Source organism: Lepidochelys olivacea (genome assembly GCF_965140295.1).
Source record: "Lepidochelys olivacea isolate rLepOli2 genome assembly, chromosome: 17".
NCBI lineage: Eukaryota > Metazoa > Chordata > Testudines > Cheloniidae > Lepidochelys > Lepidochelys olivacea.
In genome coordinates this window covers 24797691-24823280 of record NC_140427.1, presented here as the reverse complement: position 1 = coordinate 24823280, position 25590 = coordinate 24797691, and the positions used below count along the sequence as shown (strand labels likewise).

At 50.5% G+C, this 25590-nt stretch overlaps 1 protein-coding gene across 9 annotated transcripts in view; it reads left to right on the top strand.

Annotated features, from left to right (window-relative positions):
- The window catches only part of STX1A (syntaxin 1A), a 337512-nt gene that overhangs the window by 271837 nt on the left and 40085 nt on the right, over positions 1-25590 (top strand). For all 9 annotated transcript variants that reach the window (XM_084651118.1, XM_084651122.1, XM_084651123.1 and 6 more), the window contains one exon: positions 13583-13691. In XM_084651118.1, the coding sequence (XP_084507244.1) occupies positions 13583-13691 (109 nt within the window). The remainder of the gene's footprint in view (positions 1-13582; positions 13692-25590) is intronic.

Genomic DNA, 25590 nt, shown 5'->3' with positions numbered 1-25590 from the left:
GTCAAGGAACAACACGTCCACTGCTTTCCCCTCATCTGCAGAGCCAGTTATCTCATCATAGAAGGCAGTTAGGTTAGTCAGGCATGACTTGCCCTTGGTGAATCCATGCTGACTGTTCCTGATCACTTTCCTCTCCTCTACGTGCTTCAAAATGGATTCCTTGAGGACCTGCTCCATGATTTTTCCAGGGACTGAGGTGAGGCTGACTGGCCTGTAGTTCCCCGGATCCTCCTTCTTCACTTTTTAAAAGATGGGCAATAAATTTGCCTTTTTGCAGTCATCTGGGACTTCCCCTGATCGCCATGAGTTTTCAAAGATAATGGCCAATGGCTCTGCAGTCACATCCGCCAACTCCTTTAGCACTCTCGGATGCAGCGCATCGGCTCCATGGACCTGTGCTCGTCCAGCTTTTCTACATAGTCCCGAACCACTTCTTTCTTCACAGAGGGCTGGTCACCTCCTCCCCATGCTGTGCTGCCCCGTGCAGTAGTCTGGGAGCTGACGTTCGTGAAGACAGAGGCGAAAAGAGCATTGAGTACATGAACTTTTTCCACATCCTCTGTCAGTAGGTTGCCTCCCCCATTCAGTAAGGGGCCCACACTTTCCTTGACCTTCTTCTTGTTGCTAACATACCTGCAGAAACCCTTCTTGTTACTCTTAACATCTCCTGCTAGCTGCAACTCCAAGTGTGATTTGGCCTTCCTGATTTCACTCCTCATGGTCACTGCCTCCCAGGTTCCCATCCACTTCTGCTTCCCCTACTAATTCTTCCCTGTTTGTGAGCAGCAGGTCGAGAAGAGCTCTGCCCCTAGTTGGTTCCTCCAGCACTTGCACCAGGAAATTGTCCCCTACACTTTCCAAAAACTTCCTGGATTTTCTGTGCACCGCTGTATTGCTCTCCCAGCAGATATCGGGGTGATTGAAGTCTCCCATGAGAACCAGGGCCTGCGATCTAGTAGCTTCTGCGAGTTGCCGGAAGAAAGCCTCGTCCACCTCATCCCCCTGGTCCGGTGGTCTATAGCAGACTCCCACCACAACATCACCCTTGTTGCTCACGCTTCTAAACTTAATCCAGAGACTCTCAGGTTTTTTTTGCAGTTTCATACCGGAGCACTGAGCAGTCATACTGCTCTCTTACATACAGTGCAACTCCCCCACCTTTTCTGCCCTGCATGTCCTTCCTGAACAGTTTATATCCGTCCATGACAGTACTCCAGTCATGTGAGTTATCTCACCAAGTCTCTGTTATTCCAATCACATCGTAATTCCTTGACTGTGCCAGGACTCCCTGCTTGTTTCCCAGGCTTCTTGCATTTGTGTATAGGCACTTAAGATAACTTGCTGATCTTCCTGCTTTCTCAGTATGAGGCAGGAGTCCTCCCCTCTTGCACTCTCCTGCTCGTGCTTCTTCCTATTATCTCACTTCCCCACTTGCCTCAGGGCTTTGGTCTCCTTCCCCCAGTGAACCTAGTTTAGAGCCCTTCTCACTAGGTTAGCCAGCCTGTTTGCGAAGATGCTCTTCCCTCTCTTCATTAGGTGGAGCCCGTCTCTGCCTAGCACTCCTTCTTCTTGGAACACCATCCCATGGTCAAAGAATCCAAAGCCTTCTCTCCGACACCACCTGCGTAGCCATTCGTTGACTTCCACGATTTGACGGTCTCTACCTGGGCCTTTTTCTTCCACAGGGAAGATGGATGAGAACACCACTTGCACCTCAAACTCCTTTATCCTTCTTCCCAGAGCCACGTAGTCTGCAGTGATCCGCTCAAGGTCATTCTTGGCAGTATCATTGGTGCCCACGTGGAGAAGCATCTGAGGGCTTGATGAGTCTCGGCAGTCTCTCCGTCACATCATGAATCCTCGCTCCTGGCAAGCAGCAGACTTCTCAGTTTTCCTGGTTGGGACGGCAGATAAATGACTCAGTCCCCCTTAGGAAGAGTCTCCGACCACCACCACCCGCCTCCTTCTCTTGGGAGTGATGGTCGTGGAACCCCCATCCCTAGGACAGTGCATCTCATGCCTTCCAATCGGAGGAGTCTCCTTCTGTTCCCTTCCCTCAGATGTATCACCTAGTCCACTCTCTGCATTAGTACCTGCGGAGAGAACATGAAAACAGTTGCTCACCTGTATCTGCGTTGCTGGTACATGGATTATCCTCTTTCTTCCTCTGGAGGTCACATGCTGCCAATTTTCTTCACCGTCCTCCTGTCCCCGCTGCGCAGCCTGCTCTGAATCTTCAGAATGTTGTGTCCATAGAAGCATATCCTGACGTCTGTCCAGGAAATCTTCAGTTTCTCTTATGCAATGCAGGGTCGATACTTTTTTCTACAGATCTGGAACCTTCTCTTCCAATATGGAGACCAGCTTGCACTTTGTACAGACAACGTCACTTCTGTCCTGTGGAAGAAAGACAAACATGGCACATCCAGTGCAAGTCACAACAGCTGGTCACTCACCATCCATATTACCTTCCTTCTAAGACAGGGATCTCAAACTCAAATCACCATGAGGACTGGTACATTAGCCCGAGGGCCACATCACTGAAACCTTTTCATACAATGATACAAAAGTATAGTCAAAAATGAAAAAAATGAAGAGTAATATAGTATGCTATTAAAAGTCAATGTATTAACTTTTTTAAAATTGTAATGCAAAGAGGGGTTTTAATAAAATATAAACACCTGTAACTATTCCTTATGTGGTCAGTTAACACTGATGATGATCTACACCAACAGTCTATCAACATAGCTGTAATGGCAGGAACTTTTTAAAGTAACTATTCATACAAAATACTTTGCCACTTTTAACAAACATTCTTCCCAACTACTCACAGCAAGAATCATACATGCTGAACTTCATACCTCAGACTGCTGGTCTAGTCCATGAGGCCCCACCCCTTCCCTGCCCTTATTCCAACCCCTTCCCCAAATCCCTGCCCCGGCTCTGCCTCTTTTCCACCTCCTCCCCTGAGCGTGCCACGTCCCCATTCCCCCCTCCCCCTGGAAAGGCCTAAGCACCGCCAAACAGCTGTTTGGCGGCGGGAAACACTGGGAGGTAGGCAGAGGAGCGGAGATGCGGCGTGATCGGGAGGGTGAGGAGAGGGGGCGGGGGGGGTGGGGACCTTGGCTGCTGGTGGAGTCGGCTCCTATGGCGGGCCGCGTGTTTGAGACTCCTGTTCTAAGAGCTTCCTCAGCTGTTGCAGTAACTATTCAGAGAAACCTGCAAGATGAAAGCCTCAATGGGAGTGCAGAGTTTGAAACCTCCTTCCCAAAAGTTGAGGGGTGTTCAGATCCGGGGTTCTGGTTCTGACCCATTTCTAATGCTCTAGTAACATTGGTGACTCCTGTAAATTACAGGGGGAACTCCAGGTGGGAGACCCAAGTTTGTCATATTTGTATCATTAATCAATTACATTCAGTGCTTTCTCCTTTTCTCCCTTCTCCTCCTCTCTTCTCTGCACACATTTCTCTCCCCTCTCCTTTTCCTGTTTATCTCTCTCCATGTTTTCTTCATTGCTCCCTGGCTCTTCTCCTTCAGCCTTTCTCCAGGTACGGGTGAGTAAATCATTTGCAGAAGGGGATGTATTGAACTACTGGAACCTCCCTTTCTGCTTGTGGAATGTCCATGAGCCAAACGGTTCCTCCAATTTATTTGTGATTGACTTTAAATCTCTGCTTGAGGGCAAGTAGTTCTCTGCAGTTACTCAACAGTCACTGTGCAAGCTGGGTGTGTTAACTGTGATTGGTCAAACAAGTCACCTGGTATTTCGTGTTACCTGACTGAATGTGTGTGCAAGCAGTTCCTGCACAACGTTAATGTAAAATTTGGTTTTCAAAGATGCTTGTGCACAGAGCTTTGAAATTTGCTTCTTGTGAAAGCTTAGTCACTGGCATGTTGGCAGAAAGCAATCACAAAAGGGGCACAAACATGCTGGATGTGGATTCATTTAGCAATTTGACTTGGTCTTCCTAGAATACATTTGGGGCTATTTGCCCAGCTCTGGTTATTAGCTAGGTATCTAAAGCCATGTCTACACTACAAAAGTACTCCCATGTTACAGAAGTCGATTTTTGGGAACAGATTGTATAAAGTCGAGTGCATGCATCCACACTAAGCACATTAATTCGGCGGTGTATGTCCACAGTACCGTGGCAAGCGTCGATATTCCGAGCGGTGCACTGTGGGTAGCTATCCCACAGTTGCCACAGTCCCCGTGGCCCATTGGAAATCTGGGCTGAGCTCCCAATGCCTGATGGGGCCAAAAATTTGTCATGGGTGGTTATGGATAAATGTCGTCAGTTAACCCTCCCTCCCTCCCACTGTGAAAGCAACAGCAGACAATCATTTTGCGCCCTTTTCCCTGGATTGCCCGAGCAGACGCCATAGCACGGCAAGCATGGAGCCCGTTCAGCTCACCGCAGCAGTTATGACTATTGTAAACACCTCGCGCATTATTGTGCAGTTTATGCAGAACCAGCACCTGAAAAACCAGGCGAGGAGGTGATGGCAGCGCGGTGATGAGGACATGAACACAGATTTCTCTAAAACCGCGGTCTCCAGCAATTTGGAGATCATGGTGTTACTGGGGCAGGCTCATGCCGTGGAATGCCGATTCTGGGCCCGGGAAACAAGCACAGATTGATGGGACTGCATAGTGTTGCAGGTTTGGGATGATTCCCAGTGGCTCCAAAACTTTTGCATGCGTAAGGGCACTTTCGTGGAACTTTGTGACTTGCCTTCCCCTGCCCTGAAGTGCAAGAATACCAAAATGAGAGCAGCCCTCACAGTTCACAAGCGAGTGGCAATAGCCCTATGGAAGCTTGTAACACCAGACAGCTACCGGTCAGTTGGTAATCAATTTGGAGTTGGCAAATCCACTATGGGTGTTGCTGTGATGCAAGTAGCCAACGCAATCATTGAACTGCTGCTATCAAAGGTAGTGACTCTGGGAAATGTGCAGGTCATACTAGATGGCTTTGCTGCAATGGGATTCCCTAACTGTGGTGGGGTGATAGAATCATAGAATATCAGGGTTGGAAGGGACCCCTGAAGGTCATCTAGTCCAACCCCTGCTTGAAGCAGGACCAATTCCCAGTTAAATCATCCCAGCCAGGGCTTTGTCAAGCCTGACCTTAAAAACCTCTAAGGAAGGAGATTCTACCACCTCCCTAGGTAACGCATTCCAGTGTTTCACCACCCTCTTAGTGAAAAAGTTTTTCCTAATATCCGATCTAAACCTCCCCCACTGCAACTTGAGACCATTACTCCTCGTTCTGTCATCTGCACAGCTACAGACTAGGGACCGAATGGCTAGGCAGCTAGGCAGCAGTTCTGCGGAAAAGGACCTAGGGGTGACAGTGGACAAGAAGCTGGATATGAGTCAGCAGTGTGCCCTTGTTGCCAAGAAGGCCAATGGCATTTTGGGATGTATAAGTAGGGGCATAGCGAGCAGATCGAGGGACGTGATCGTTCCCCTCTATTCGACATTGGTGAGGCCTCATCTGGAGTACTGTGTCCAGTTTTGGGCCCCACACTACAAGAAGGATGTGGATAAATTGGAGAGAGTCCAGCGACAGGCAACAAAAATGATGAGGGGACTGGAACACATGAGTATGAGGAGAGGCTGAGGGAACTGGGATTGTTTAGCCTGCAGAAGAGAAGAATGAGGGGGGATTTGATAGCTGCTTTCAACTACCTGAAAGGGGGTTCCAAAGAGGATGGCTCTAGACTGTTCTCAATGGTAGCAGATGACAGAACGAGGAGTAATGGTCTCAAGTTGCAGTGGGGGAGGTTTAGATTGGATATTAGGAAAAACTTTTTCACTAAGAGGGTGGTGAAACACTGGAATGCGTTACCTAGGGAGGTGGTAGAATCTCCTTCCTTAGAGGTTTTTAAGGTCAGGCTTGACAAAGCCCTGGCTGGGATGATTTAACTGGGAATTGGTCCTGCTTCGAGCAGGGGGTTGGACTAGATGACCTTCAGGGGTCCCTTCCAACCCTGATATTCTATGATTCTATGAACTGCTACCATTGAGAACAGTCTAGAGCCATCCTCTTTGGAACTCCCTTTCAGGTAGTTGAAAGCAGCTATCAAATCCCCCCTCATTCTTCTCTTCTGCAGGCTAAACAATCCCAGCTCCCTCAGCCTCTCCTCATAACTCATGTGTTCTAGACCCCTAATCATTTTTGTTGCCCTTCCTTGGACTCTCTCCAATTTATCCACATCCTTCTTGTAGTGTGGGGCCCAAAACTGGACACAGTACTCCAGATGAGGCCTCACCAATGTCGAATAGAGGGGAACGATCACGTCCCTCAATCTGCTCGCTATGCCCCTACTTATACATCCCAAAATGCCATTGGCCTTCTTGGCAACAAGGGCACACTGCTGACTCATATCCAGCTTCTCGTCCACTGTCACCCCTAGGTCCTTTTCCGCAGAACTGCTGCCTAGCCATTCGGTCCCTAGTCTGTAGCGGTGCATTGGATTCTTCCATCCTAAGTGCAGGACCCTGCACTTATCCTTATTGAACCTCATCAGATTTCTTTTGGCCCAATCCTCCAATTTTGTCTAGGTCCTTCTGTATCCTATCCCTCCCCTCCAGCGTATCTACCACTCCTCCCAGTTTAGTATCATCCGCAAATTTGCTGAGAGTGCAATCCACACCATCCTCCAGATCATTTATGAAGATATTGAACAAAACCGGCCCCAGGACCGACCCTTGGGGCACTCCACTTGATACCGGCTGCCAACTAGACATGGAGCCATTGATCACTACCCATGGAGCCCGACAATCTAGCCAGCTTTCTACCCACCTTATAGTGGAGGAAAAAAAGGGAGTGAAATATTTTAAAAGATACATTTTACAGAACAATGGCTATACTCTTTCACGGTGAACAACACTATTCACATTACATAGCACATGTGATTTTGGTACTAGGCTGCATTTTGCATCTTATATTGAGTGCCTGCGGCTTTGGTGTTCGAGATCACACACGCAGGACCAGGCAACAGAATTTGGCTTGTAGGAGGCCATGGTAAGCCATAGTCTTTCAGCTTCTGCAACCTTCATAACAGCAGCGCCTCCTCTCCCATACCAAGCAAAGCACGTTGAGTTGGCCATTTAGTGCTACAGTTTTCTTGTTAACGTGCAGCAGCAGAAACCAAACTAACCACCCCCCATCCAATTCTCCGGGATGATTGCTTTACCCCTCCCCCCACCGCGTGACTGATATCAGGGAAGATCCCTGCAAGCCAAACGCGAACAGCTCAGTGCCAATGCCCCCCACCGCCCCGCTTGGCTAACAGTGGGGACTATTTCTTTTCAACCACAGGTAAACAGCCCAGTAGGAACGGCCACCTCTGAATGTCCCCTTAATTAAATTCCCCTATTTCAACCAGGTTACTATGAATGATATCACTCTCCTGAGGCTAACACAGAGAGATAAAGAACAGATGTGGCTTGAATGCCAGCAAACACCGGGACCATATGCTGCCAGGCTTTGATTACTTGCTACTAGCATGGCATGGTAAAGTGTCCTACCATGGAGGACAGAATAAGGCTGCTCTCCCCAGAAACCTTCTGCAAAGGCTTTTAGAGTACCTCCAGGAGAGCTTCATGGAGATGTCCCTGGAGGATTTCCGCTCTATCCCCAGACAAGTTAACAGACTTTTCCAGTAGCTGTACTGGCCACGAATGATCCCAAGTCCTCAGGGCTACTTAATCATTTAAAAAACGCTTGCTTTTATAACATGTATTATATTTAAAAAGGTACACTCACCAGAGGTCCCTTCTCTGGCTTCATTGGGTTGGGAGGGTATTTCAGTCAGGGTGATAAAAAGATCCTGGCTGTCGGGGAGAACGGTGTGCTGGGTGCTCTCCTCAAGTTCGTCCTCCTCCTCATCATCTTCCCTGTCCGCAAAATCTTCAGGCATGGTGGAGAGTACCCCATCATCGGAGTCCATGGACAGGGTGGGGTAGTGGTGGCGGCCCCCCCTAGAATTGCATGCAGCTCAGCGTAGAAGCAGCATGTCCGGGGCTCTGTCCCGGAGCATCCGTTTGATTCTTTGGTTTTCTGGAACGCTTCTCTGAGCTCCTTAAGTGTCACCCAGCACTGCTGTAGCCTCTGTCCCTCATGGCCTCGGAGATTTTTTGAAATGTTTTGGCATTTCGTCTTTTGGAACGGAGTTCTGATAGCACGGATTCCTCTCCCCATACAGTGATCAGATCCAGTACCTCCCGTTCGGTCCACGCTGGAGCTCTTTTTCGATTCTGGGACTGCATGGTCACCTGTGCTGATGAGCTCGCCTGGCCAAACAGGAAATGAGATTCAAAAGTTCCCAGGGCTTTTCCTGTACACCTGGCCAGTGCATCCGAGTTGAGAGTGCTGTCCAAAGCAGTCACAATGGAGCACTGTGGGATAGCTCCCGGAGGCCAATACCTTCGAATTGCATCCACACTAACCCTAATTCAAAACGGCGATGTCGATTTCAGCACTAATCCCCTCGTTGGGGAGGAGTACAGAAATTGGTTTTAAGAGCCCTTTATGTCGAAAAAAATGGCTTAGTTGTGTGGACAGGTGCAGGGTTAATTCGATTTAACGCTGCTAAATCCAATATAAACTCGTAGTGTAGAGCAGGCCTAAATCAGGTACTGAGCCGGATCCCAGAGCCTGCATTCCTGCATGACCCCTTAGCACACACCACAAATCACAGTCAATGAGCTCTGCATTGAGCACCCAGCTGTGGTCAGTGTCTGTATTCCACTTGGGTCTTGTTAATTGTTATTCACAGATTTTCTGGAGCACTTCCCTGTTAAATGGAAAGGAAGACATCAAGATCATAGTGTTCTGTTCTGCTGTGGGCCTGTGAATCTGAGAGGCAGCTGAGTTCTTGGAGAACAGTCCCTGTTCACCAGCTGAATGGAGAACAGTTAAAACATTTAAGGCCATAGTCATCATGGTGTGCTCCAGCAAAGCGTCCCCTGGGCCTCAATGATAAACAGAGCTGGAGGGTCTGTTAGAAAGGAAACACTGAGTCAGTCATTCTTTCCATGGGTTGTGCTGTGAACTAGAGCTGGTGTTACAGGGGAGCTGCAAAGATTCAGCATAAACCAAGCATTCTGCATAAATTGTAACTCTCCCATATCCACCCGCACTGGAGAGCTACACACAGAGACTTTGCAGCTCTTGAACTCCATGATAGATAGGCCTGATAGCGCAGTTGAGAGGGACAGTGTGCAAAAATTAGAGATTTCATAAGAGAAAAGTTGGGACTGCTCCTCCTAAATAGGGAGCATGACATTGACTGAACAGCCCCTCAGGGCATGAGATGGGGCAGGTCCCCCTGCTTCAAACCTTGCCTTGCCTTCCTGGGGTTCCCCTCAGCACAGCTCCAGGTCCCATGATAAGCTGACTTCATCACAAGCATCTCAGGCTAAGTGAGCACGGGGCAGGTTATACCCAGTTGTCTTGCTGGTGCTCATAAACGTTATAATCAGCATTAGGAAATGAATTAGGAATTTGGAGCTAAAACAATTAACTTGTAGGCTTGAGGAGACAACGCCCCCTTACACCTCCCCACAGCAATGGGCTGACTCAAGGATGCCCCTCTGAAAAAAGCAGGGAGCTCTTCAGAAAACACATTTTCACTGGCTGCTCAAATACGCACATTCCTCTTAACCCAGTGGCCCAGGAGGACCACAAGCATTCGTCTTGAGCAATGGTTTTCAAACTGCCAGTCGCAACCCAGAACTGGGTCACGGAACATAAGGCACTGGGTTGTGGCGGCTCTGGTCAACACGGCCCACCGGGCCATTAAAAGTCCAGTCGGGGGTGCTGCCCAGCTAAGGCAGGCTAGTCCCTGCCTGTTCTGACACCGTGCTGCGCCCCGGAAGCGGCCAGCAGCAGATCTGGCTCCTAGGCAGAGGGTCCATGGAGCCTTCACCCTCAGCCCAGAGCCCTCACCCCACACACCCCAATCCCCTGCCCCAGCCCTGAGCCACCCCCAAACCCAGAGTCCCCTCCTGCACCGCAAACCCCTCATCCCCAGCTCCACCCCAGAGCCTGCACCCCCAGCCCAGAGCCCTGACCCCGTCCCGCTCCCCAACCCCCCTGCCCTGAGCCCCCTCCTACACCCTGAACCCCTCATTCTGAGCCTCACCCCTGCACCCCAACCCTCTGCCCCAGCCCTGAGCCCCTCCCACACCCCAAACTCCTCATCCCCAGCTCGGTGGGTCGCAGGCATCAACAATTTTCTTCAACTGGGTCACCAGAAAAAAAGTTTGAAAACCCCTGCTCTTGAGGGTCCAGTCTAGCTCTAGGGCCAGCAGTGCCACCTATTGGCCAAGCTCTGCAATGAGCTTCGAACAGTCACTGTTACATGCACATTGTGGCCCGCTCTGGAGATCCTTGTTTCATTCCCAATGAGTAAGGCTGCGCTTTAGTCACGGGTATTTTTAGTAAAAGTCAAGGACAGGTCACAGGCAGTAAACAACCTGTCCATAACTTTTACTAAAAATACCCACGACTAAAACTTGGGCGGGGGAAGGCCGGTGCTCTGGGGGGGAGGGGGGTGGTCTGGGGGCGCTGCAGGTGTGGGGGGAGGTGGCTCGGGGGACCCCGCTGTTGTTGATGGCGGGGGGAAGAGGGCTGGCAGGGGCTCCCTACACAGCTCCATGTACCTGCAGATCCTAGGTGGCGGAGGGGTCAGGGGGCTGGGTGCGCTGCTCCCGTCACAAGCGCTGGCTGCTGCAGCTCCCATTGGGAGCTGTGGGGGTGGGACCTGCAGGTGCGAGTAGCATGCATCCAGTTTTGATCCCACCCACTACAGAAGGGATGTGGATGATTCTATGACCCACCTCCGCTGCTCCTTCCTGGAGCATAGTAGGACTGCAGGGTCTCCAGCAGAGGGCACCAAAGAGCCAGGTACACCCCATCACAAATCCCTTTGTGTAATTCCATCCTGCACACTGAGCTCATCTTTAATTTGAAATCATAGAATCATAGAAGATCAGGGTTGGAAGGGACCTCAGGAGGTCATCTAGTCCAACCCCCTGCTCAAAGCAGGACCAACCCCAACTAAATCATCCCAGCCAGGGCTTTGTCAAGCCAGGCCTTAAAAACCTCTATGATTCTATTCCGGCAGGTAACTGGTTTTTGTTATCTAGCCTCTCTGCTAGGATCACTTTCTGGACTGTCTGTAGTTGGACGTCCTTTGCTGTACCCTCGTTGATTTCCATCAGCTTTGCAGTTGAAACTGGGTAGGGTTGCCAACTTTCTAATTGCACAAAACTGAACACCCTTGCCCTGCGCCCTGTCCCGCCCCTTCTCTAAGGCTCCGCTCCCAGTCACTCCATTCCTCCTCCCTCTGTTGCTTGCTCTCCCTGTCCCTTACTCATTTTCACTGGGCTGTGGCAGGGGGTTGCGGTGCAGAAGGGAGTGTGGGCTGTGGGATGGGGCCAGAAATTAGGGGTTCAGGGCGTGGGAGGAGGCTCCAGGCTGGGGCAGGGTGTTGGGGTGCAGGAGGGGGTGAGGGCTCTGGATGAGGGTGCAGGCTCTGGGGTGGGGCCGGGAATGAGGGGTTTGGGGTGTAGGAGAGACTCCACGCTGGAGCCGAGGGATTTGGGGTGCAGGAAGAGGCTCAGGTCTGGGGCAGGGGGTTGGGGTACAGGGCTGGGTGTGGGCTCCGGGAGGGAGTTAGGGTGCAGGAAGGGGTTCCACCCTGTACGGGCTCCAGCCGAGTGGCGCTTACCTCAGGCGGCTCCCAGTTGGTGGCGAAGTGGGGCTAAGGCAGGCTTCCTGCCTGCCCTGGCTCCGTGTGGCTCCCGGAAGCAACTGGCATCTCCAGCTCCTAGGTGCAGGGGCCAGAGGGCTCTGTGCACTGCCCACAGGTGCTGCCCCTACAGCTCCCACTGGCCGCAATTCCTGGCCAATGGGAGCTGTGGAGCTCGGGGCGGGGGCAGCGCACGGAGCTTCCCTGATCGCCCCTGGACCTAGGGGCTGCAGAGACATGCCAGCCGCTTCTGGGAGCTGCATGGAGCCAGGGCAGGCAGGGAGCCTGCCTTAGCCCTGCTGCACTGCCAACTAGACTTTTAACAGCTCCACCCAGGTCCCTTTTCAACTGGGCATTCCAGATTCATCTCCTAATTCCCTTCCCCCATCTTGTGGATGCTGGTGTGTATCCCCTGCTCAGGGTGTCAGCTAACCCCAGTAATTGTCCTGGACAATGTCTGATCTCTATCTGTAGCACTGGAGGTTCATCAGCATGCGTTGCCATCTCTTTGGAGCCCTAAGAAGGGGCTTTGCCAGAATTGTCTCTAGGGGTTTGTGGGCTGATTGCATCATTACTGGGTGGCCATCTTTTTCTGTTTGGGTCCAGAAAAACATGACATGCTGTACTTCCAATGTGTTATGCCTCGGCAGGCTTCCATTCTTTGTCTTGAGGCTGACACTGCATGCCCCAGGACTAAGCATCGTCTAATGTGAGATGGCCTTCCTAGAGCAGCTGCTCCTGCAGGTGGTGACCCCAAGTGCTGCAGACTAGCCTGAATTAGGTACTCTGTCAAGTCCCCAAAATTGCATGGAGCAGCCTGTGTATAGTGACACTGGGCTCTATCCCCTCCCCTCTGCACTGGTCTCAAGTGAAGAACCTGCATCGCTCCGCAGTTTAATTGGGCTTTGGGGAGCCATAGGCCTGCTGTGAGGCTTGAGGCAGTGCTGAGCTCCCCAGGGGTGCAGCCCTCTCTCCCTTGCTCCCCAATAAGGTAAAATAACTGTTTTATTTTCCTGCTGGTGGCATCATCCTGCACGGCTGGTCTGTGCACAGCTCAAACTCCTCCTTCCACCGGGTCTGTTGCTGGACGAGGTTTGTGCCTGCAAAACCCAGGGCTGCAGACCCAGTCCCAGGGCTCACGCAACCAGCTGCTGCGCTGCAGATGCTGTGAGTTAGCAAAGAGCGAGGCTGTATGCAGGTTACATTGAGCAAGTGGAGTTTTATTAACCTTTCTGCAGGGCTCTTTGTCCAAGTGGCTGCCTTGCTTCCAGTCCTGATTCACAGGTGTCCCCTCAGTAACAGTCCTTCCAGGGAACAGAGCCCTCTGACTCCGGTGCCACTGATCATGAGAAATTTGCTTAGCTTTCTGCTCAGCAAATCTCAGTGACTTCTCTGGGCATCTTCCTGAGTACGGCAGGAATAACGGCTGATTGTAGCTCTCAGATTTAAATTAAACCAGGAACATTTTCTCTTTCCAAACTTTCTGCTCGCAGGCAAATATTTTCCTTTGACAGGTGGTAAAATATCATCAGGTTTGTACTCAGGGTGATAAATATTCATGACAAGCTGCCTTAACCCCACCTGGTTGATGTCATCAGATGATATTTCTGCAGAAGCTGTAGAATGTCTGTGCAGTTGTCACCTGGGTTACTCTATCTGGGATGAAAATGGCAGGTGGGGTGGGGGAGTTTTAGTGATGTGCGGTTCAGAGCTGTGAATTTCTTCACCCTGACAAAAGCCTTGATGGAGAATGGCCCCCCTCCCTATGGGACTAAGTAAAATGTGACTTTCTTTGTTACTCTTCTCTCTCCAGCATTCCACATTGTCGCGCAAGTTTGTGGAGGTGATGTCTGAGTACAATGCCACCCAGTCTGACTACAGGGAGCGCTGCAAAGGGAGGATTCAAAGGCAGCTGGAAATCAGTGAGTAAACCCACCCGCAGCAGCAACCCTGGGCAACTCAGTGCCTGGTGTGTCCAGAGTGCGGGTCGACTCCTGGTGCTGATTTAGACAATCAAAGCTGCTTCAGGGTTTCAGTGCTTCATGCAAAGCTCCCTCACTGTAAATCTTGTGTCTGCTGGCTGTGCGTGCTGTGGGCGTGGGGTGCGACTGCAGCCGCCTGCGTGTGAGAATGATGTTGCCTGCCAGCAGCTGGGCCTATAGAGAAGGTAAGGGACGTATTTGCTGCTACAGAGACAAGGAGGGTGAGGTAATTGCTTTCATTGGACCAACTTCTGTTGGTCAGAGAGACAAGCTTTGGAGCTTACACAGAGCTCTCCTTCAGGTCTGGGAAACTAACTCAGAGTGTCACAGCTAAATACCGGCAGCTAAAGGAGTTGACACCTATGGTAAAAGTCTGTGTTTCTTCAGCTGAAGGACTAAGTTCCACAGAGGTGTTTGTGATTGATATAGTAAACGGCTGCTTTTGGGAAACATGGGCTCATTCTGCCCTCTTCTGTCTCTTCTTCACAGCTCAGAGTAAGAGGATCCGGTAGATTTGCAAAGTAGAGGCATGCTGGGATCCTGGCTGAGGCCCCTGTGTACATGTGTCGGTAATGCAGCATCACTTCAGGAGTACCTCCTCTTTCCAGTGCAGAGCTGTCAGTGTGGCAGGCTCTGGCAAGGCTCACTGAGCCCGCCTCCTTGTGCTGCAGGGGAGTTCAGGGCTAGTGTTATTCCTGGGTTTTCGGATGCTGACAGTATTGTTAGAGGGAAAAGCAGTTTTTGAAGGGAGCTCCAGACTGCTGAAAGGTGTCTGCACAGAATGGGTCCTGTACAGCAGGGGTTCTCAAACTGGGGGACCCCTCAGGGGGTCGCGAGGTTATTACACGGGGGATCACGAGCTGTCAACCTCCACCCCAAATCCCACTTTGCCTCCAGCATTTATAATGGTGTTAAATATATAAAAAAGTGTTTTTAATTTATAGGGGGGGGTCACACTCAGAGGCTTGCTATGTGAAAGGGGTCACCCGTAAAAAGGTTTGAGAGCCACTGCTATACAGGGAGCCTATGGGCCTGAGCCCTGGCTCCAGGAGCCATCTACTGTCAAGGGTGTGGAGGAATCCTTGGCTTCTCTGCTGAGTCTGACGGCAAAGGGGCCAACTGGTGCCAGTTGTGATGGTAGTTTTGTGAGAGGTCACGTGTCCAGTGGGGACTGAACTGACACCCGAGACTCCTTTCCCAGGGGCCTCCAACTCTGGTGCACCCACATTTTCATTTCCTGTCAATGTTACCTTGCTCTCAGCTGCAGGTCCCCTATGTTCTCCCAGCATGTCCCCTACGCTGCACCCCGTATTCTCAGATGCTCACCCACTGATGACATGTGTTGGATTTGGCTTGGTGACCTAGAGAAGAAAGTCTCTGTGTCCAGTTGCCAACCCCAGCCCACCACACCCCACCGGACCAGGCACTCTTCTCCCCTGGGTTTGGATACAGAGCGTTTGGGTTGTTTTCTCTGTTTTGCCAATGAAGGAGAGCTGCCGCTTGCTCTCAGATGGAGCAGGCTGGAGGAAGCCCAAGGCACCCCCCTTCATAAGCAATGGATAGAGTCCTTGAATACTGCATGCAGATAGAAAAGGAGTACTTGTGGCACCTTAGAGACTAACCAATTTATTTGAGCATGAGCTTTCGTGAGCTACAGCTCACTTCATCGGATGCATGCCGTGGAAACTGCAGCAGACTTTATTTATACACAGAGAATATGAAAAAATACCTCCTCCCACCCCACTGTCCTGCTGGTAATAGCTTATCTAAAGTGATCATCAGGTGGGCCATTGTGCTGGAAATGGCCCACCTGATGATCACTTTAGATAAGCTATTACCAGCAGGACAGTGGGGTGGGAGGAGGTATTTTTTCATATTCTCTGTGTATAAATAAAGTCTGCTGCAGTTTCCACGGCATGCATCCGATGAAGTGAGCTGTAGCTCACGAAAGCTCATGCTCAAATAAATTGGTTAGTCTCTAAGGTGCCACAAGTACTCCTTTTCTTTTTGCGAATACAGACTAACACGGCTGTTACTCTGAAACCTGCATGCAGATAGATATCTCATGCAGATAGATATCTCAAAAAAGATACATTGGAATTGGAAAAGGTTCAGAAAGGGCAACAAAAATTATTAGGGGTATAAAACAGCTTCCGTATGAGGAGAGATTAATAAGACTGGGACTCTTCAGCTTGGAAAAGAGATGACTAAGGGGGGATATGATAGAGGTCTATAAAATCATGAGTGGTATAGAGAAAGCAAATAAGGAAGTATTATTTACTCCTTCTCATAATACAAGAACATAAGGGGCCACCAAATGAAATTAGTAGGTAGCAGGGTTAAAACAAACACAAGAAAGTATTTTTTCACGCAACGCACTGTCAACCTCTGGAACTCCTTGCCAGAGGGTGTTGTGAAGGCCAATACTATGACGGGGTTCAAAACGGAGCTAGATAGATTCTTGGAAGATAGGTCCATCAATGGCTATTAGTCAGGATGGGCAGGAATGGTGTCCTTAGCCTCTGTTTGGCAGAAGCTGGGATTGGGCGACAGGGCATGGATCACTTGATGATAACCTGTCTGTTCATTCCCTTTGGGGCACCTACCATTGGCCACTGTCAGAGGACAGGATACTGGGCCTTTGGTCTGACCAAGTATGGCCGTTCTTATGTTCTTATGTTCTTGTTAAGGGATAAAAGAGTGTGTGAAACCTAGGCCCGTTGGGGGGGGACCCCATGTTCAGTTGTGCATGCACTACACTCTTCCCTGCCCCGTCACACAAGAGTTTACTGCCCAGTCAGAAGACCCAGTCTGGGGAGTCCCTATGTGGCAGCCCCTAGCAGCTGGAATTACAGGAAATAAGGAAATGTCACTTCAGTGTGGCCAGGGAGATGGTGAAGCACATGGAGGGGGAATAAAGCTGTTTCCTGGCTCAGCACCTCAACTTTCCTCCACCCCTTTGGCAGCACTTTTCGTGCATGCAGGTTGCCGTCTCCTCAGCGAACACTGGGATGTGCCTTTATTTTGTGATGCTAGCTGGAAAAGCTGCCCCAGTGTTACTCTCCTTTTCACGTGTGGGGGTGTGCCGTCTGGCACACCCTGTAATTGCTTCCATGTTGGCAGTCAAGGGTGTTTGAGAGAGGTGTGCAAAGGTTTCAATTAATAGCTGCTAAATTAGTGAGGAGGGAGCCCTTTTCAGCACAGGGACTGGGTTACTGTTTAATTAGTACCCTGTTTTTAGAAAGCCAAGTTGTTGGGTCTTCCTGAGGCTTCTCAGCTGTGCCCAGCCAACGTCATTATTGGGCTGGCATCCTCACCAAAACTTCCCATACTGTTCCTCACATCTCTTCTCTCTTCACACTGAGAGGGATTAGATTTTTATTGGGAAATATCAGTAAATGACGATTTCTCCACTCACATGCAAAGCCACCAAGAAATAGTTCCAGCGATAATAATAAAAATGTACAGATAGACAACGCAAGAAAAATGCTGCTTGAAAATGTACTAGTGCCCCCCTCGGTGTGTATAAAGCGCGATGCAATGAATGCTGCATGGCCCACGGCTTGACAGTTCTGCTCAAACAGCTGACTCAGGCGTTAGCGCAGCTGGAGCTGGGTAACTGTGCAGCGCTCACAAAGCTGTAACTTTCCCCTCAACGTTACTGTCATTAAATAGTTAGTGTCTGACCTCCCCATAATTTCCCACAATGGTGAACATTTAAATAGCAAAAAATCTAAGAAAAGTTGAAAGATAAACTCAATATTATGAATCGAAAAGAGAACAATACAATTTGAATTCTGCCAAGCCTCTGTAGCCAGGAACTAGCAATGAAGGGAGACGGTAGCTCTGAAGGCAGGGGCTGGATCACCCAGGCGTCACAGGGGGTTCTCCCCACTGGTCTCCACTCCCGAGGTATTTGCCCTGCCATGTGACCCTAGGTAGGCATCTGTGGAGCTAGGAACATTCCTGTTGCTAGTGATAAGCGATCTTAAAATGTTAAGGGGGAGGGATAGCTCAGTGGTTTGAGCATTGGCCTGCTAAACCCAGGGTTGTGAGTTCAATCCTTGAGGGGGCCATTTAGGGATCTGGGGCAAAAATTGGGGATTGGTCCTGCTTTGAGCAGGGAGTTGGACTAGATGACCTCCTGAGGTCCCTTCCAACCCTGATAGTCTATGATCCTAATGGAGAAAAATCTCATCTCTCGTCATTCTGCCTGTAATCCTGAGGAATAGTGCTGGTAACCTTCTATCTTTATATGAAGACTGGACATCCAGACAGCAGCAGAATTTGATACTTATCCTGTGCCAGTTTGTGTGCTTAAGGAGAAGTGCAAAGTATTTCCAGTATAAAAACCGAGTGAGATCTGAGGTCCCAAGACATTCACCATTCCCAGTGCTGTTGAGTTGATGTGGGTGAAACATGAACCTTGGTCTCAGATCTTGGCAAGGAGAAGATTTCCATTTCCCCCTAAATCTAGAAATTCAATCATTCTCACTAGAATTGTGTTTTATTTCTATGTGTCGCTTTAGGGCTGCTGTCAGACTTGCTCCTCCACAGGCCCATCGATTGGGGGGGAGGGCAAAGGGGGGATTTGCTCAGGGGCCCAGGTGATTTAAAAGGGCCTGGGGGCCCCTGGCCGCAGCCACGGTGCGCATGGAGTGGAACCAGCGGCGGCGAAGGCAGCCGGGGCATGTGGAAGCCCTGGCTGTGCCAGAAGAGCGCGCCCAGCGGCGGAGCTGGCAGCAGCTCACTGGGCACCAGCCAGCACAAGCGCAGCACCGCCCAAATGGCAGGTGGATCTTTCTAGTGAGAATGATTGAATTTCTAGATTTAGGGACCCATTGACTGTTCTGCCCTGGACAGAGCTGTCCCTAGGGTATGGCAAATCAGGGCAACTGCTCCGGGACCTGCGTTTTGGGGGGCCCTGCATGCTGGCGCAATTGGCCAGCGCAGTCGGTCCCGGAAGTGATGGGTCAGTCCCGGAAATGACAGATACTTCACTTTTGCCCCGGGCCCTGCACCCCCTTAGGGATGGCCCTGGCCCTGGAGCCCGAAATTGCTGTCAGCAGGCCTGCTCCTCCACTCGGGGCAGGGGTGGAAGCCCTCCAGGAACAAAAACTTAACAAAGTACCCGTCCCATTCAGTTTCAATGTGAGAAGCACTGCTTGGAACAGCTGAGCTGAAGGGCAGGCTCCAATTTCCTCTGGGCTGTAAATGGTCAGAAGCTACAGAATGTGACGCTTGCTCGTATGGAGGGTCTTGAAAAGGCTCCTGTAAACCTGACCCTTTCTGCTGGGATTTGGAGGGAGCAGAAAGCTGAGTCAATTCCTGAACTCTCATTTTTCAGCTGCCAGATCCCCAGGTAGTAAGCATAAGAAGCGCTGAGGGAGAGTTTGTAAATAGCTCATGTTTTAGAACATAGAATCATAGAATATTAGGGATAGAGGAGGACTCAGGAGGTATCTAGTCCAATCCCCTGCTCCAAACAGGACCAGCACTAACTAAACCACCCCAGCCAGGGCTTTGTCAAGCCTGACCTTAAAAACCTCTAAAGAAGGAGATTCCACCACCTCCCTAGATAACCCATTCCAGGGCTTCACAACCCTCCCCGTGAAATAGTGTTTCCTAATATCCAACTTAAACCTCCCCCACTGCAACTTGGGACCATTCCTCCTTGTTCTGTCATCTGGCATCACCTAGAACGGCCGAGCTCCATCCTCTTTGGAACCCCCTTCAGGTAGTTGAAAGCAGCTATCAAATCCCCGCTCACTCATCTCTTCTGCAGATTAAATAACCCCAGTTCCCTCGGCCTCTCCTCATAAGTCATGTGCCCCAGCCCCTAATCATTTTCTTTGCCCTCTGCTGAACTCTCTCCAGTTTGTCCACATCCCTTCTGTAGTGGGGGGAACCAAAACTGGATGCAATTCTCCAGGTGTGATCTCACCAGTGCTGAATAGAGGGGAATAATCACTTCCCTTGATCTGCTGGCAATGCTCCTCCTAATACAGCCCAATATGCCGTTGGCCTTCTTGGCAACAATGGCACACTGCGGACTCATATCCAGTTTCTTGTCCACTGTAATTGCCAGGTCCTTTTGTGCAGAACTGCTGTTTAGCCAGTCAGTCACCACCCTGTGGCGGTGCGTGGGATTCTTCCGTCCTAAGTGCAGGACTCTGCACTAGTCCTTAGAATCATAGAATATCAGGGTTGGAAGGGACCTCAGGAGGTCATCTAGTCCAAACCCATGCTCAAAGCAAGACGAATCCCCAACTAAATCATCCCAGCCAGGGCTTTGTCAAGCCTGACCTTAAAAATATCTGAGGAAGGAGATTCCACCACCTCCCTAGGTAACGCATTCCAGTGCTTCACCACCCTCCTAGTGAAAAAGTTTTTCCTAATATCCAACCTAAATCTCCCCCACTGCAACTTGAGACCATTACTCCTTGTTCTGTCATCAGCTACCACTGAGAACAGTCTATATCCATCCTCTTTGGAACCCCCTTTCAGGTAGTTGAAAGCAGCTATCAAATCCCCCCTCATTCTTTTCTGCCACAGACTAAACAATCCCACTTCCCTCAGCCTCTCCTCATAAGTCATGCGTTTCAGTCCCCTAATCATTTTTGTTGCCCTCCACTAGACTCTTTCCAATTTTTCCACATCCTTGTTGTAGTGTGGGGCCCAAAACTGGACACAGTACTCCAGATGAGGCCTCATCAATGTCGAATAGAGGGGAACGATCACATACCTCGATCTGCTGGCAATGCCCCTACATATATATCCCAAAATGCCATTTGCCTTCTTGGCAACAAGGGCACACTGTCGACTCATATCCAGCTTCTCATCCACCGTAACCCCTAGGTCCTTTTCTGCAGAACTGCTGCCGAGCCATTTGGTCCTGAGTCTGTAGCGGTGCATGGGATTCTTCAGTCCTAAGTGCAGGACACTGCACTTGTCCTTGTTGAACCTCATCAGATTTCTTCTGGCCCAAAGCTCTAATTTGTCTAGGGCCCTCTGTATCCTATCTACCTCTCCTCCCAGTTTAGTGTCATCTGCAAACTTGCTGAGGGTGCAATCCACACCATCCTCCAGATCATTTATGAAGATATTGAACAAAACCGGCCCGAGGACCGACCCTTGGGGCATTGCACTTGATACCAGCTGCCAACTAGACATGGAGCCATTGATCACTACCCGTTGAGCCCGACAATCAAGCCAGCTTTCTATCCACCTTATAGTCCATTCATCCAGCCCATACTTCTTTAATTTGCTGACAAGAATACTGTGGGAGACCGTGTCAAAAGCTTTGCTAAAGTCAAGGAACAACACGTCCACTGCTTTCCCCTCATCCACAGAACCAGTTATCTCGTCATAGAAGACTATTAGATTAGTCAGGCATGACTTGGCCTTGGTGAATCCATGCTGACTGTTCCTGATCACTTTCCTCTCATCTAAGTGCTTCAGAACTGATACCTTGAGGACCTGCTCCACGATTTTTCCAGGGACTGAGTTGAGGCTGACTGGCCTGTAGTTCCCAGGATCCTCCTTCTTCCCTTTTTTAAAGATGGGCACTACATTAGCCTTTTTCCAGTTGTCCGGGACTTCCCCCCATAGCCATGAGTTTTCAAAGATAATGGACAATGGCTCTGCAATCACATTCGCCAACTCCTTTAGCACTCTCGGATGCAGTGCATCTGGCCCCATGGACTTGTGCTCGTCCAGCTTTTCGAAATAGTCCCGAACCAGTTCTTTCTCCACAGAGGGCTGGTCACCTTCTCCCCATGTTGTGCTGCCCAGTGCAGCAGTCTGGGAGCTAACCTGGTTCGTGAAGACAGAGGCAAAAAAAGCACTGAGTACATTAGCTTTTTTCACATCCTCTGTCACTAGGTTGCCTCCCTCCTTCAGTAAGGGGCCCACACTTCTTGTTTAACATCTCTTAACATCTCTTGCTAGCTGCAACTCCAAGTGTGATTTGGCCTTCCTGATTTCACTCCTGCATGCCCAAGCAATATTTTTATACTCTTCCCTGGTCATTTGTCCAATCTTCCACTTCTTGTAAGCTTCTTTTTAGTGTTTAAGATCAGCAAGGATTTCACTGTGAAGCCAAGCTGGTCGCCTGCCATATTTACTATTCTTTCTACACATCGGGATGGTTTGTCCCTGTAACCTCAATAAGGATTCTTTAAAATACAGCCAGCTCTCCTGGACTCCTTTCCCCCTCATGTTATTCTCCCAGGGGATCCTGTCCATCAGTTCCCTGAGAGAGTCAAAGTCTGTTTTTCTGAAGTCCAGGGTCCATATTCTGCTGCTTTCCTTTCTTCCCTGTGTCAGGATCCTGAACTCGACCATCTCATGGTCACTGCCTCCCAGGTTCCCATCCACTTTAGCTTCCCCTACTAATTCTTCCCGATTTGTGAGCAGCAGGTCAAGAAGAGCTCTGCCCCTAGTTGGTTCCTCCAGCACTTGCACCAGGAAATTGTCCCCTACCCTTTCCAAAAACTTTCTGGATTCTCTGTGCACTGCTGTATTGCTCTCCCAGCAGATATCAGGGTGATTGAAGTCTCCCATGAGAACCAGGGCGTGCGATCTAGTAACTTCCGTGAGTTGCCAGAAGAAAGCCTCGTCCACCTCATCCCCCTGGTCCGGTGGTCTATAGCAGACTCCCACCACAACTTCACCCTTGTTACTCACACTTCTAAACTTAATCCAGAGACACTCAGATTTTTCTGCAGTTTCATACCGGAGCTCTGAGCAGTCATACTGCTCTCTTACATACAGTGCAACTCCCCCACCTTTTCTGCCCTTCCTGTCCTTCCTGAACAGTTTATATCCATCCATGACAGTACTCCAGTCATGTGAGTTATCCCACCAAGTCTCTGTTATTCCAATCACATCATAATTCCTTGACTGTGCCAGGACTTCCCGTTCTCCCTGCTTGTTTCCCAGGCTTCTTGCATTTGTGTATAGGCACTTGAGATAACTCACTGATCGTCCCTCTTTCTTTGTATGAGGCAGGAGCCCTGCCCTCTCCCTGTTGAACCTCATCAGATTTCTTTTAGCCCAATCCTCCAATTTGTCTAGGTCACTCTGGACCCTATCCCTACCCTCCAGTGTATCTACCTCTCCCCCCAGCTTAGTGTCATCTGCGAACTTGCTGAAGGTGCAATTAATTCCATCATCCAGATCATTAATAAAGAAATAAGGGGCCTTCTCGGCCTTTCCAGAAACACTGGTTCTTCTTTGAGTGATTACTCATGTGCATTCCAATAAGTGTGTGCACGCGCCACATGCATGATCACTGTAAGCTTTTCCCTAGCGGTACCCATTGGGTCGGCTGTGGAGACCCCTAGAGTGGTGCCTTCATGGCGGTGTATATGTGTCCCTGCCGACGCGCTGCCTGCTCTGTTCCTTCTTACCATCCGTTTCAGTCATTGGATCAGCTTAGTCTCTTGCTTTTGCAAGTGCCTCACCTAGTGGTTCTCTTGTTTCTGTGTAAATAATGTGATAGGGTCGGGCCAGATGGCTACAGGAGAGTAATAGAAGGCAGATATATTAGCCCCAGGTTAAGTAGGTCCCTTTTCCCTGAGTAAGGTAACAGGGAAGGTTCCAGAACAATCAGGAACCTTCTGGAGGCAATTAAGACAGACAGGCTGATTAGAACACCTGCAGCCAATCAAGAAGCTGCTAGAATCAATTAAGGCCGACTAATCAGGGCACCTGGGTTTTAAAAGGAGCTCACTTCAGTTTGTGGTGCGCGTGTAAGGAGCTGGGAGCAAGAGGCACTAGGGGCTGAGAGTGAGAACGCGGACTGTTGGAGGACTGAAGCGTACAAGCATTATCAGACACCAGGAGGAAGGTCCTATGGTGAGGATAAAGAAGGTGTTGGGAGGAGGCCATGGGGAAGTAGCCTAGGGAGTTGTAGCTGTCGCACAGCTGTTCCAGGAGGCACTCTAGACAGCTGCATTCCACAGGGCCCTGGGCTGGAACCCGGAGTAGAGGACGGGCCCAGGTTCCCCCCAAACCTCCCAACTCCTGGTCAGACACAGGAGGAGTTGACCTGGATGTGGGTTGACGAAAACACCCAAACTGAGGGCTGCCGTGAAGCTCCAAGGCAAGCAAATCTGCCAATAAGCGCAAGACCCACCAAGGTAGAGGAGGAACTTTGTCACAACAGTTTAGTTAGTTAGTTGTTAATAGTTGTAGATTAGTTTAGCTTACTTCGGGGGGTTTCCCCCTGTTCTACTCTCTCCGGTGTCAGGGCATGCCTCAGTTGCAGGGGTTTAAAGCGTGCGAGAGGTATGCAAAACCTATGCCAACAAGTGATCCGCACGCCACCTGTCTCAGGTGCCCTGGGGAGGGCCATCAGACAGATAAGTGCCCTATTTGCAGGAGCTTCAGACCCAGGACTAAGCGGGAATGGACATTGCCTGAAGCTCCTCTTGATGCAGTCAGTCCTTCAGCATCAATCTCCATCTCCCCAGCACCTTCGGGCTCCACTTCCCCGTGGTCGGTTACAGAATACTCGTCAGAGTCAGATGAAGAATCGGCTGTGTCCTGACGTAGGCACTACTGCTCTCGGTCCCAGCACCGAGCCCAGCACCGTAGGCCAGCAGAACAACTGGCACTAGTTGCCACTTGGCCACCCCAGTGGCAGGGCCCAGTGCAATGGCCTTTTTGGACCCCCTGGGCCTACCATCAGGCTCAAGGTCAGGGATCTAGGCTTGTCTTGGTGGTATCAGCCCCCGGGACCCCTCCATAAGCAACGTCGATGGCACACTACACCCCTAGGGCCCCTGAGGATCCTTTACGGGACAGGGCTGTTGAGCGGCCACAGACAAGCACGGCCTCTCCTCCACCGATGTCGGTGGCCCCTGAACCTCCGGTCGCAGGGTGCTCAGAGGTACCTAACCCGGCCTTCAGAGAACCAGAGGGGCAGGAAGACCCTCTCCTGGGAACCTCTTCTTCCTCTTCACCGGACAAGGCAGTTGCAGGCACCTCCACCACTCTACACCAATGGATACCAAAGGCCACCAGACCTGCTTAGGAGGGTAGCATTTAACCTCAACCTCCAGGCAGAGGAGGTTATGGAGGACTCAGATCCAGTGGTGGACATCCTCACCCTCAAGGGTCCTTCCAGAGTAGCTTTGCTCCTCATAAGGACAATTCAGAGCACTACGAAGGTGCTCTGGCAAACCCCGGCCTCTGTACCGCCAATGGCTAAAGGGGTCGAGAGACGCTACTTTGTGCCGCAAAAGGGCTATGAGCACCTGTTTACCCACCCCCAACCGGGGACCCTGGTGGTGGATATGGCAAACCACAAGGAGTGGCAGGGTCAACCAGGCCCTGCACCTAAGTCATGTGATGCCAAGAAGCTGGATCTCTTTGGCCGTAAAGTCTATTCGACTGGGGGGCTCCAGCTTCAGGTAGCAAATCAGCAGGCAGTGCTTAGCCGATACGCTTTTAATTCCTGGAGCTCGTTGGCTAAGTTCCAGGAGTTAATTCTGGCTGATTCTCGCAGGGAGTTCAGTGTGCTCCTTGAGGAGGATAGAGTTGTCTCTAGGACCACCCTCCAGGCAGCCCTGGACACAGCAGACTGCAGCTAGAACCATGGCCACTGCCATTGCTATGAGGCGCAGTGCGTGGCTTCAGGTTTCAGGGATCCCACCTGAGGTCCAAAACACAATACAGGACCTCCCCTTTGACTGTGAGGGCCTGTTTGCTCAAAATATGGATATGCTCCTGCATAGCCTGAAGGACTCGCAGGCAACTCTGAAATCTCTGGGGCTACACACCCCAGTGCCTCAGAGAAAGCCCTTTAGATCTCAGCCCCCATCCCATTTCT